Source organism: Siniperca chuatsi, linkage group LG9 (assembly GCF_020085105.1).
Source record: "Siniperca chuatsi isolate FFG_IHB_CAS linkage group LG9, ASM2008510v1, whole genome shotgun sequence".
NCBI classification, from domain to species: domain Eukaryota; kingdom Metazoa; phylum Chordata; class Actinopteri; order Centrarchiformes; family Sinipercidae; genus Siniperca; species Siniperca chuatsi.
In genome coordinates this window covers 20,171,866-20,186,412 of record NC_058050.1, presented here as the reverse complement: position 1 = coordinate 20,186,412, position 14,547 = coordinate 20,171,866, and the positions used below count along the sequence as shown (strand labels likewise).

The window sequence follows — 14,547 nt, the reverse complement described above, 5'->3', positions numbered from 1 at the left end:
TTGTAAAATGGCTCAAACAATTGACTGCTTATCAAAGTAGTTACCCATTATCATTATGTTGATCAACTAGTAGTAAGTAACTAGTAATCAACTAATTGTTTCAGCACTGTTTCAGCAACAGTACTGAATGCACCCTGTTTTTCAAATGTTGGCTATTTCAAGAATGACTTGCATTATTTATAAACAAAATGAATGCTTCAACTGAGGTTTAACATGTAAAAGTGAAAACCTTTGTTTTATAATCAGTCTTCCATCTATCCATCCATTCTTTTTTTTGGCCTAAACTGCAGTGAGAATCAAATATAAAACTCTGATGGGTCAAAGAATAACACTGACATTATTGTTCTCATTTCCTCATTGTCTCATTTCTCCCATGGCTTGAGTTCAATTACTCCTCTTCTTCCTCTGACATGTTTAGCCCCATTCCTCCTCTTCTAAGAAACTATAACCGGTTAAATTAGGGGTAAAAATAGACCAAGCTTTGTGTATTGTCTGAGCCACACTAAATACAGTATTAACCAACTGTAAAACTAGTCAAGTCTGGTAAGAATCTGCATAAAAGCTGTTTTGAATGTTTCTAATCATTGGCCAAAACAAGCCCATTGTACTGATGGGAGATCCATATGGCACTCTGTTTCTCCTTAACCTAGGAATGTAGTCTATGCATTTTTTATTCATTCCTGCTAGTTAAAAACATAGAGGAGGGGCAACCCTCCTGTAGAAAAGGGGAATGTTAGGGGTATACAGTACATCAATTGAACGCACACACAGGAGACACACGAGGGGGATAAACAGCCTCTGAATACAAGCCCAGCAGAGGGGATTCCATTCAAAGGGATCAGTGGGAGTATAGACAGAGCAAGTCTAAACTGTAAAGCGTGGCTCTGCACTGGGGAGTACAAAACCTCTAATGACAGCACACACACCCACTAAGGGCCAAGCCTCCTGATGGGGAGGGAGAGTATGGGAGGGTTAGAGGGAAACAGGAGGAGCGGGAGAGGGAATGAAAACAGAGATGAACAGGAGGGAACAGAGAGACAGACTCTCATTTAGGAGGAACTGTGGAACAGGCAAAGGGTGAAAGGGAGAGTGGGTTCACATAGGAGCTTCCCACAACGCACAGTATCACTTAGTAAATTAGTAAGGTCTGTCGATCGGTCCACACTCTGGTCAAGACTGAAATACCTCAGCAACTATTAAATGGATTGCCCTGAAATTTTGTAGATATCCATGGTGCCCAGGGGGTGAATCCGACTGACTTTGGTGATCCTCTGACTTTTCATCTAGCGCCACCATGAGGTTGATGTTTGTGTTTTTGAGTGAAATGTCTCAAAAACTATTTGATTGCATGACATTTTGTACAGACATTCCTGTTCCACTCAGGGTGAACTGTAAAAACTTTGGTGATCTCCTGACTTTTCATATTTCATCATCATCAGGTCAAATTTCATTCAATTTTGTTAATGACCAAATATCTACAAAACTAATGACATTGCCATCAGCCTCAGCTGCACTTTGTGTTTAGTGCAATTTAATGTTAACACACTAAACTAAGATGGCGAACATGGTAAACATTACCTGCTATACATTAGCATTTGAACATTGTCATTGTGAGCATGCTAGCATGCTGATGTTAGCATTCAGCTCAAAGCACCACTGTGTCAGTCTGACAGAGCCACTAGCTTGGCTGTAGACTCTTAGTCTTGTTTATCTTCAATTTACAATTAAGAAATGTCATTCTCTCTACTATATACTAACAATTTTAAACTTGTCATATAGGTATATATTAATTACACCCACAACCTTGATCTTACATTTGTACAATAGTGACATGCATTTATGAAGACATTTCATGGTGTGACAGGTAGCTGGTACAGAGAGAGAAAAGGAATAGTAAAATAGATGAACACAAGAGTGAAGTGGGATGATGTGCGACCAAGAACTGGCATAGCCTCCCTCTTCCTCTGGAACTTTCTCCCCAAACACTTCCGTGACTGCACCAATCTGTCCGTGTTCAAGAAGGTACTCAAAATGCACCTTTTTAGAACTGCTTTTAATGTTTGATTTAATGTCCTCTGCTAACTAATGTGCTTTTATTGTGCTCTCTGCTTTTAGTGTGTTTTGTATTGTCTATTGTGTAAAGCAACTTTGGGTATCTCGAAAACTGCTCTCTAAATAAAATGTATTATTATTATTATTATTATTATTATTATTATGTGTATGAATGAAAAAAAGGTCTAAAGTCTAAACAGAATAATATGGTGACAAACACTTTTGACAAACACTTTTGCCACTTTTACCAGGCCTGAGATCATGGCTGATCCGCCCCTCCAAAGCCATGGGGGGGGCAGGCACAGGGGATGTCAAAAGAAAAATGCAGCAACCTGAGGCAGAAAAGTTGAAATAGAAAACGTTTGGAGAAACAAAACCCAATGTCACGCTGCAGTGGCCAATCCAGCGATCAGACCAGTCAAACTGCTCCACAGTCAGCCTAAAATGTAACTGAACCACCGCACAACCCTGCGGCTAATCGCCGCAATGCCTGATTTGGTCTGAATTCAGCCTTACAGTGTTAACTGACACTTGACTCCATTGACTCCTGGACCTACAAAGCTACAAGCAAGCAAAGAGAGAGGATTGCAAATGTGATGGCCTTATCACCCCACATATACAAATACACATTATGACTGTGACATAATTAGTGGGTCTGCTACAGCATGGAATAACTGCCTCACCTCAGATATCGCTATGCTAATACACGACATTCTGAGATATTGGCCAATGAAATTACTGAATTTTATCTTGCAGTTGTCAAAGTTTTTGGCACTACACTAAACTCATGACTGACTGAGCTGGCATCTTAAATACTCAACAATAACTTTAGTAACAATACTAAAGTTCAAGAAGCAAACCACATCTGAGCACCTCACCTACTCCCCTTTTCCACCCATGTCTCTTTTTGCCTCTTTCTGTCTTCCTTATATTGAATAAATAAATAAAATAAACTACTAAATATGCTTTACTGACAAACAAAAGCTTGAGAGAGCAAGTTCTATAAGCATATAGACAATGACCTCATCTATATGACTGAAGTCACTCTGGCAGGTGGCAGGGAAAAAAAATAAAGAGGAGACAGTATTTGTACAGTGCAAGCCTGTGACATCACATCAGTGAGAGACTGGAGAGCACTCAACTAAGTGTCATGCCACGGCATGGGACAACGTGGTCTCGTCATTTTTTTAGTTATTACAAGGTGGGGTATGCGATTCTGGAGAAATCCAACACCATGACAAATACCATGATATAGAGCAAACAACAACACAGCAAGTAATGTAACTAACATTAGCTAGGTTGTGAGTTAACTAAGCTAACAGCCAGAGAGGACGAGATGTTTCCCAGAGCCAGCACACCAGCTCCAGACAGCGATACTCACAACTCTCCTGCTACTATAGCTAACATCACAACAACAGCATATCATGGCAAACTAGAAAGTAAGCTGAATGTCCGTGGGCAAGTCATTTAACGTTACCTGACACACAAATCATGGCTGGAATGGAATAATGTTGTGTGGCCCGGTCTGAGCAACTTTGTTTATTTCCCATTTACAGAGCCAGGGCTGTGTACAAACACCGGATTTTTTTTCAGCGTGCGCACAGAACGGACAGCTAGCGGATCGTGAGGAGATATTCGCTGAATTTGACAAAGAGACATGTATTGGATTAGAATCGCATGCCCCAACTTAAAAGAAAGACTGCAGCCTTTGTAAAACACTTCACAGTAAAATATTACATGAATGGCACAATTTATAGGTTACATGTTGGGAATATCATATGGAGCAACTTCTATTTCTAGACATCAGATAAAGGCTTGCAAATGCCCCGATAAACAGCTCAATAGCATCTCATTCCTAACATGTGAAATAATGGCAGGTCGTGTTCCAACAAAGCCACACTGCTCCCTCCAAAATGAATAGGTTTATGACTGTTTGAGCTTTATAGCAAACACAGCAAGTAGCTGGTGGCTCTATTATAGTCCTATAAGAATGAAAAAGTGGGTTTACTGGAAAACAACTAATGTCAGCAAGGATTATCATCTGACTAATAACACCAGAAGTACTGGGGTTAAAATTCTAAATCTCTGCTCAAATGATACAGACTTTGAGAAGCATACATAATATAGCTTGTGAGACATGCTAAAGTGGTAAAAGTACTTAACTTGTAGCTTGCTGGCCATTAATTATCACACATTACTTGATTTTTTATTTTATTTTTTTTAAAGAGTGAGACGGGGGAGAATAAGATCAAAATCTAAATGGTCTACAGAACCAGTGCTTATAAGTCCGGCTCCTAACACATGGCATAATCTACTGTGCAACAAGAATTACCGCCCCATGGTTATATGCCTCTGCCAATTTCAATCCATGTCTGTCCAGACTCATATATGTAGTGAATACTTGGAAGGAATTGAATAAAAAAGGTATAAAAAGTATTTTTTGGCTAAATGGAAGTTATCACTATATTGATGATACGTATGTATGATTCCAGTGGATATAAATTGTTGAACTGATTGATGAAGGATTATCATAGATGTACTGGCTAAACAGGTACACATGGATTCATATAGAGTATAGCTACAAAAAATGTGGTGCTTTTGTTTTCTCCTTGCATTTTTAGATGCAAACCCTCACTATGAGCTGTACGTGAAACTCACTCACAGGATCACGATTAGCTAGGCGCGCTCCAATAAGCTGTTTGCAGTCACGTGCTAGTTATTGTTTACTCATTGTGTCGTCCTAGTCCACGTGTGTGAAAATTGGAATCGCCCAATTAATTCTTAAATTATGGCTAAAAACCTATTTTGAGGTCACGATGACCTTTGAGTCAAAAGTGTCACCTATTCAGTGTCTGACCAACTGTGAAATAAATATGGTCACAAGCTCCCTTTCTATTTGTGAGTGAGATTATGTCACAGTGAAGTTGACCTTTGACCTTTTGGGTAAAAAATGTCATAATTTCATCGTTGTGTCCCATTAAACATCTGTGTGAAATTTTGTCATAATTACCGCATCAGTTCTTCAGTTGGCCAAAAACGTGTGATTTCAAGGTCATTTTGAGGTCACAGTGACCTTAATATTTAACCTTTGATAACGAAATTCTAATTAGTTCATCCTTGAGTCCAAGTGGACATTTGCACCAAATTTGAAGAAATTCCCTCAAGGCTTTCCTGAGATATCGCGTTCACAAGAATGGGACGGACAGACATACGGACAACCGGAAGCAAAAACATAATGCGCGGAGGCATAAAAAACCTGGGTATTAAAATATCATTATTCAAACAGTGTAAACAAAAATGTTCCTTAATTAAAGTCATCTCCATTCGTCTGCCTCTCCGGTCCTCCTGAGTTCCCTCCATCCCGGCTGATCCTGAAAAACGACAATGTAATTTCTGCTCCATTTATTTCCCATGTCAGGGCCAAGCGTTCTAATTCACTCATTGGGTCCTTGCAGACTCCCCGCCATTACCTCCCATGCTGAGCCAGTATTGTGCTTAAATCTCATGCTCCGATTGTCATGGATGAATCCTATATGGCACAATTAGATAGACTGCGTAATTATAATGGCACCCTGTGTTCATGCAAATCACCCTTTGAACTGATGAAATGTTTACAGCGGAAGAGACCCAAATATATATTATCCCCCTCGACCCACCCCCTGCCCAGTGGAATATAATGAGCAGCAAGCCGCTCTCCACACTGTACTGAGACAAGGGACACACACAGACAAATTCAAACCATAGTAGTAGTATCAGATTCCCAGGTCATTTGTATGACATATTTGTATCCTTGTATGTGTGAAAATAAACTAAGAATACACAGCAAGCTTGTTACACCAAGTAAGTCCCACTAGTATGCAATATCATATGACAAGTCCTACTACGTATGTAAAATCATATGTAATTTGATGTCAGAGTATAACCAAGTATGCTCTTCTGTGTCATACAACACCAATGTAACTCAAGAATATGTGACAAGTTTAATGTGCAAGCATCAGCTCGCGTGCGCACACACACACACACACACACACACACACACACACAAACTCTCACATATCTATTGGTGGTTAAAGACCAACCTTGATGGTTCGGAGAACTCCGATTAGCTGATTGCTGGAAGCTCGGACCAATGAGGTCAGCTTGTCTGTGATTGGAGGACCGGTCAATATTTTCCTGCTGAGGGAGAGAGAAGGAAGAAGAAAAGAAAAAAAAGAACATTTTGTCACGCCACTGGGAACTTTGTTTCACTCAACAAACATTGTTTGATGAAAAAAAAAATCTGTATCTCTAAAATGTCAACTTTTCAGGAACTAAAAAAGCAGCAAAATCAAAAAAAAAAAGAATTTTCAGTTTAACTAATTAGTCTTTATTTGGTTAAAAAAAACAAAAACAAGTGCTGTTGCATTTTAACGCATAGAGCACATAATCATTCAAATGAAGTTCAAAGAGTTAAAATGAATTTGTTGTTGTTACCAGGGATGGCATAAGGAACTAATGTAGGTGTCAAACAGCACAGAGGCAATCCACTAAATGACATTATAATTTGGCTATATCTCTAGTACATACACAAGTTTTTTAGAGAAAAATGTTATGTTATGCATAGATCACGGACCAGAGCATCCCAATGAGTGGTCACAAATTTCAAGAACAGTATGTGAGATCATTTCAAATACAGACCAGAAAATAACAAAAGTACAGAAAGTGCTTAGTGTCTAACATAAAGATGTGTCAAAGTTGCTGAAGAGACAAAAGAGAGCACACAGAGAGGAAAAAAGAGCTGCTGTGTTCAGAGCAGTTGTGTACAATGTGTGTACAATTAAGAAAGAGGCACCTTTGCCCACAATATTTGTTGAATCTACAAGACCATGTGAAACACTGGCCTTCAAAAGGTAGTGTGGCATACTTAATCCAAAATTCAAAATGAGGGGTGGCAGCATGCAGTTTATCATTACATTATCGTAACATTTTTATTTTATTTTATTTTTTTACATTTTTCCCCATTCAGAGCTAAAGCTACAATTACATTTAAATAGGTTTTATGAAATCAAAACGGATCAGGGAAGTCAAATGGTGAATAAAGTACAACAAATTCAAAACAATTGAACTAAGATAACCTCTACTCTTTCTGCAATGCTTGTGTGTAAACACTGCTACATCCCACAAACAGTGTGTGAACGTGACCAGGTGTGTACCAGAGCACAGACGACCAGCAGTTTGAGATACCATTTTACCACAATGTCCTATTTCGACTTTTCTTTCTCCATCATATTTCCAGCCACTGCAAAACTGTTATATATATATATATATATATATATATATATATATATATATATAGACACACACACAAGGCAAGTTTATTTGTATAGCACATTTCAACAATAAGGCAATTCAAAGTACTACTACTAAAGAGTACAACTGTGTGTTACCCATTGTGTGTGTGTGTGTGTGTGTGTGTGTGTGTGTGTGTGTGTGTGTGTGTGTGTGTGTGTGTGTGTGTGTGTAGACTGACATCCCGCGCAGGGCCTAACAGCAGGAGTGGGAACAGAATGTACTGGGGCGGACTACGATGTTCAGAAAAACATTGCTACTAACTCTGTGTTTCTCTTACACAGCAGACCTCCTCTGATGCTGTAATAAAAGCCTTTGCGGTTGCTTGTTCTGCCTCGTTTAGAGTAGTGACAGACAATGCAGGCAGAGCTGGATTCTTTTACACACATTTTTTTCTATGATAAGATGTTATTGTACCTAATTTTCCATGCTAGATGCTTTTTGCCTGTAGTTTGAGTTATCTTTGTTGCCTCCAGAGCCACTGAGTTACAATGATTAAATGATCATGTCCTGGGACCAATCATGTAATTCTTTAGACCTACTGTCAGATATATTTTCTGGACAGTGTGTCATTTAATGCAGCATGTCCAGGCTGTTCTTAAGGATGTCATAAGTAAATGTCACTACAATACAAGCTGAACAGTATTTGTAAACTCTTAAATTGAGTCTACTGCTCCAGAGCAAATTTATCAGTTTAAACAACTAGTCTCTCTTCATGCTTTGCTTCCCAGTGTTACAAACACAGAAATCTACTGCGATATGAGCTTTAACAACATTTTTCATCCTAAATAATAAAACAAACCACAAGCATTTTAAATTTCAAATCGGTCTACAGAAATATTAATTGTTAGAGCTCAAATTCTAACACACTTTTCAAAGTCCAATAGCACCTGTGACATTTAAAGTTACTTTACTAACAAGACTTAATGAGCAGTTTCAAGAGAAACGACTCACTGTGAGAAAAAAGCTTGAAGTAGAATTCAAGTCTGATGACTCCATTCTTCAAAATAAGGGCTCGGCTGAACAGTTTGGAAATATATAATCCATGATTTGCCTGCAAAAGTTACAGCTTTTATGTTCAGTGAAGAAGAAGTCATTAGTGTTCCTCTCTGGTGTCTATACTGGTGTCTGCATTCAGACTAAAGTGGATATATCTGGTAGTTTAACGTCAGTATATGGTTCTGTCCACCACCCCACCCCCCCCAACCTCTCTTCTATACCAACTAATCCAACCGCATCCAGTCATTACATTGCATTGTTCCGTCTTTGTATTGTCTTAAGTTCCAGCCGTCTTGGCCAGATCGAAAAAGAAATTTTGGAGCTTAATGGGACTGACCTTCTTTTGAAATAAAAAAATAGTAAAATAACCACCGCATCACCCCATTTTTTCCTGTGACATAGCAAACTCCATCATCAACACACACCGTCTGGGGGTCCAGCTACCAGACTGTGACTGATCCCTACCCAGTCACCCAAACAGTACTAGGACGCTGTTTGGTTGGTGGGATGGTACAGCACAACGTTACTGTGTGTGTGCATCTGTGTGTGTATTCAGGACAGGATGGTCATGGTTCAGCTCTGAGCAAAAATGCAGGGACTCGAATGAATGTTGAATGCTGTTTTCCATGGCTGTCTGGAAGTAAATGAGTTAACACACATACACACACACACACACACTCAAACACTAAAGGACCTTTAAAACAAATTTTGATCTTTTTTGTGGATCTTACCAACAAAAATCCCAAACCCAGACAGCCTTTGATGCATCTATAGACAATTGACAGAATGTTAACTTGGGGATTTAATCCTATAGATGCTGGCCATAATTCGCAGCCATGCCATTGCCTAACTCTGCATTGGTTATAGGTTTATTGAAGCCTATGAGGTTGAGAGTACAAAGAGGAGAAAATTCTTTTACACACAGACACAAAAGCACAGGCGCATACACACAGACATACACACACGTGTTGCTTAAGTTCTTAAGTAGGGGTCAAAACAGGACTAAAGGTAGGCGAAGTTTTGACAAGAAGCATATATGGGCCCTTTCATTGATGAAGTTGAAAGGAACTCCAAATAAGAGCCAAGGGGTCAAGGGTTTGGCTTTTTAAAAAGGGGTCAGTGGAAGGCCAGAGACAAGGTTAAAGGTATTGAAAGCAGGACAGACACAAAGATCTGGAGATTGGGCCTCAAAGAAAAGGGAAAAGACTGACGCATGTCAAAGCTACGCCTTTAGAAGAGGTCAGTTTGAGGTTAAATGTTATGACAGGGGGATTGAATATGATCAATGCTTGACTTACTGTGAGGCTTTTGGCTAAGAAGGAGCAGCTGAGAATGGACTCGATCCATTAGAACAGTTCAACAATATAAAATAGCAGTTTCCATTACGGTTAGATTTACCTAAAACTAATTAATTCCCAGAAAGCTTTAGAGATGTGCAAACCTTTTCAAGGGCCCAAGACTTGCTTCTGGCAGACCATTATTGCTGACAGCAATAGCACTAACTGACATAGTCATGTTACAACATACATGAACACTAGACAGCAAGTGGAAATCCCTTCTTACATAATTAACCAGAATGAGATCAGGCGGTCACACTAATGTCTGCTCTAGTGCTTTGTTTATCTGTTTGTTTATACAGTAGAAACTGACCCTGCACCGCTGAGCCACTGACAGGCCGGGCTATGACATATATTTACATAACAATAGCTGGTTTAGGTTTTTTTAATTCAAATTAATCTATAAAAACATTACCTAATTATGTAAGCTATTGTTGGCAATGCCTCTATTATGTTATTTAACCAGACAATTTGATAGGTCTATGGGCGTTCAGTAGAATTGGAAAAGATACATCTGCATTATAAGTAGCTCTACTTGCTAAAATGGCTACTTACCACTACAGAAAAAATACTGTTACACATTGTGATATACAGTAGTGTATGGTAGTGTAGCACAGTGGCAATGATACAGCCTTTGTAAATATATTTTGATATATATTGTAAAAGTTTTATTATAAATACACCAACCAAGTGTTATTTTGAAGCCTAACAAACACATAAAAAGAAAGAGAGCAGAAAAATTACTAAATTACAATATTTATGAAAACTAGGTTGTTACCCAACTTTTGCCACTGGTCCCTACCAATAATGTACTAAATTCAGAATAAGGTGAGAACAAAAGTTTGGTTACTGTTTAACATCATAAACCCAAGATATACTGTATGTTATAAATAAAAATAAAACATGTTAGGATCTGTCAGTCGTCAGTCAGGACATCCCTTGTTTAGACAACTGTGGAATCTAATTCCTAGCCCGTTTATCTTGCCTACCCTGCAGCCAGACATTCAAACATATTTCTGCCCATAAATGCAGGGATAGGTGCATAATGCATGCTGGGATAAACTCAAGCCATTCCATGACCCTGAACTGGAAAAACTGGGTATGGTGAATGAAGGAACACTTTGATGTTGTACATTTGATCAAACTCCAAAGCACTGAAAGTGATGACAGACTGAGTCAAAGCGGCAAAGTTAACTTCACCATAGCCTCAATACCACATCCACACTGACACATGGTTTTTGTGAAATGTTCCTCTTACAGATGCAATGAAACATTCACATTGCAAAAGCTCAAGCAAAACAAATGCAATTGTGTGATACCTAGGAACACTGGTAGGTTATGGGAAACACCACACAATCTTGTTAATGTTTAGCTCCAGATAAAACGATCCAGCTATCTCTGGCTCTCTCACAGCAAAAACTATGCTCAAGTGCTGGACTCTGCTTGTTTATCCAGTGATCCAACATAGATTTGAGGAAGCTTAATACACTGGAGGGCAGCCAGAACGTTTATACATGACAATATTATTTTTTGGCATACAGAGATTCCTTGAGCTCTACTTACACAGCATTTTAGTGGGTAATCTACTAAAGTTTTACTATACAAGAGGGTCATAGTTAATTTGACATTTATATAACCTTATAAAATGTATTATAGGTGCTGTAGTTTCTGGATTAAGTCTTCTTTAATCAGTTATCATCCTGCCACTAACAATCCTTTTTTTACCACAACCGATTTGTCTTGCTTTGCACATGCCATCATTTATTCACCAGTCACGAGCCTAAAACAAAAACATGATTAAAGTGGCGATATAATCAGAGTTGACTTTAGTATGAATGTTATCTTCACCTGAATCTGTTTTGAATTGCTGCTGCAGTTTTATCAGGGAAAATCTTCCATAACCCTGGAATTTCACAGTGAATGGGTTTTCTCATTCAGCAAGTCAAGGTACATCTGTTATAGTTGAATGCTTTGCAAACAGCCGAGGGAGTGTGTGTGTCTGTGCGTATGTACCGCCGTGTGTGTGTGTGTGTGTGTGCTCACATTAAGGTCCAGTTTATTTCCATTAAAATCATCTAAATGACAACACAAAATGTTGAGGGCTTGGTGTGTTTGAGAGAGTGGGAGCCATGCAAGTGTGAATGCAATAAGCACATATGGTAAGCAGAGAAGATTAGCCTACACGTACCTACATTGCTCTATTTTTGTATATGATGATTCACTGTGCGAAAGGGCGGGCCTATTCCCTGTAGTTTTATTTTTGTTGGGTTAGTTCGTTAAACTGTTCTGTTATTAAATATATGCCTCGTAAAAAATTATGCTCTTTTCACAACATATGTGGAAGCAATGAGGCAGAAATGCAGAACAACATGCACACTAGTGATCTCACTATATCACAAATACAAGCATGTAAGCACACACACACACACACACACACACACATATACGCACAGTGCCTTACGTGGATCTTTGGTTTTTGTCTCACTAAGCTGTGGAGATCTGGGAGACTCTAGCAGGCTGAACTCACTGGCCTCTAGCTCTGAGGTCATAGGTCGAAGCCATGGCCCAGTTGACGAGCAAACAACAGACTTGCTTCTGATCAGGCTAATAGTGTTACTGCCCTAATACAAATGTTTGGAAGCCCTTTGCTCTACAGAGGCTGGTGTGAACAAATCTACTAAACCTAAAACCTGATGTCCAGAAGTCAAGTCTGCTCTTGCTCACTCAATAGCAAATCAGCAAATTACAAGGTTACAAGCTGATGTTTAGAGTCCTTGGTTTGTACTCAAAGCTGAAAGTAACAAATTACAACAAATTATTGTTCTATGCTGCATACAAGAAACATGAAAAAAATATAGTACATCTGGATTATACACTAAAATATAACCTAACAAATTAAGATTAGATTGAAAGACATTAGCCAAAATACACATCTCTGCACCTCAACCTCAACTACTGAGACTGAAGTGCACAGTGATAAAATTCATTCATTCACACCAAGTGCTGTTGATTATCATGATTACCATGTCATTATATTTGGATGAGGTGAGTTTCCTGTAATGTTTTGACATTATAATCAGGTGAGTTACAGTCAATCACCCCAAACCCGGCAGAGAAATATAGCACTGTTGCAAGATGTTTTTTTGTTTTCATTAGATTCATTTTTCATTCAGATTCAACTGTTGATAAATTGGAATTACACCAGGAATAAGAAATATGCTTTCCACTGCACAAGGAAACACACTAAATACACTCAATACAAAAGGTCCTAGTCAATATGGTTGTGTGTGTATGTGTGTGAATGAATGGGCCGACCATAGAATCAGAATGAAAAGAGCAGCCAATACCTGGGGGTGTGTCAGCCAAAAGAAGATGCTTCTGTACCTCTGTTGGACCAACACTCCCCCTGCAGCTCTTTGTGGATTCAATGTGTTCACAGTGGTGGAATGTTGTGACCAATCACTGTCATTCACTGACTCTCTTTAGTCAGGACTAGACCTATAACCATAGACTATTCTTTTATTTCCCTCTCCAGGGTATACTAACTAATAAACCAAATATACTATGAAGAGCATCTAAAGGGCTGATCAAGAGAGGCTGGGAAAGGCGGGACTCTTGGCAAGGACCATAGTGACCTGAATCCACACCCTCATTATTTCTTAGAATTCTTGGAAGCAAATCTATAGCAGCTCGAGTACTTCTTGGCTGGTTTATTATTAGTGTCCCATGTTAAATACATAAGGTACCTGGTTTGTACAGGGATAGAGTTCAAATTTCACAATCTCATCCAGCTAACAAGTTCCCAGAAGCTTAATTTATGAATTATGCGTATGTTAGCCATGCCCCGTGGATAAACAAGTCCAACGTTGGACGCTGTAACAGGATCCAGTGTAATTTCATGGGAATGCTGGTACATTTGTACTTGTCAGCATTTCTATTAAATAAAGTTATTTTGGTTTTAAAACCTTAAATCCAGTGAGTTCAACTCCAAAGAGCACCTCATACTGACATCACAGTCAGGCTTCACACATTAGTCTTTGCTGTTTCATTTCTAGTCTAAAATGGCAACGTTTCATCCCTATCAACACTAGCTGAGCTGTTAAAGTAGCATATAAATTCTGCTTAAAGATAGACTTTAACTTACTGACGACAAACCTACACAGGAAATTGCCATTTACCTGATAATTTGGATGATGCAGGAAATAATCCGGACATCCGGCCACAGCCATGTTTTGTGTTTCTCAGCTCTTTCGTACAATTTGCTTGGTTGGATCAGTTTCGATACAAGATGGACAGATCAGAACCTGCAGAGGGAGGAGAGCAGACAAATGGAGGTTAGTGGAAAACTACAAGGGAAGAATGGGGAGGGTGAGAAGGTCCAAGAAAGGAAGAACGAAGGAAGGAGGAGGATGACAGAAGGAAAGGAAGATGAAGTCTGGGTTCTGAGGAGACAGATATAGCACAGAGCACTTCTTAACCCACATAGACCCACAGTAAACAACATCAACAAGCAACAAGGGAGCAACAGTGGTTGGTTATAAATTGTGAAGTGTAAGCAAAATAATTGAATCTTATTCTAAATCTACTTTAGTGCTGATGTACATCCTGTTGTCCCAAAATTATGATTTGTAACAGACCCCAAATCTGAAAAAGCTGCTTTGCAATACAACCAATTATTTTGTAACAGTAGCAAGAAAAATTAACCTTCTTGGTCACTCGATTTGCACCAATCAAATCCAGCTTTCCAATGAGCTGAACATGGTTCAACATTAATTACTCAAATTACCAGCATTTCATATTTGATTTCCACTATCAGGTAAAGCTAGTTTAC

General features: G+C 38.9%; 1 protein-coding gene across 7 annotated transcripts in view; it reads right to left on the bottom strand.

Annotated features, from left to right (window-relative positions):
* The window catches only part of grb10b (growth factor receptor-bound protein 10b), a 69,667-nt gene that overhangs the window by 40,357 nt on the left and 14,763 nt on the right, over positions 1 to 14,547 (bottom strand). For 2 of the 7 annotated variants that reach the window (XM_044206946.1, XM_044206944.1), the window contains exons 2-3: positions 13,895 to 14,020; positions 6,132 to 6,228 (exon numbers count right to left, since the gene is read on the bottom strand). The exons of 1 other annotated variant lie outside the window; for it this stretch is intronic. In XM_044206946.1, coding sequence (XP_044062881.1) covers positions 6,132 to 6,228; positions 13,895 to 13,945 — 148 coding nt within the window. In that variant the 5' untranslated portion in view covers positions 13,946 to 14,020. The remainder of the gene's footprint in view (positions 1 to 6,131; positions 6,229 to 13,894; positions 14,021 to 14,547) is intronic. 4 more of the 7 variants (XM_044206945.1, XM_044206947.1, XM_044206948.1 and 1 more) reach the window with 4 other exon arrangements.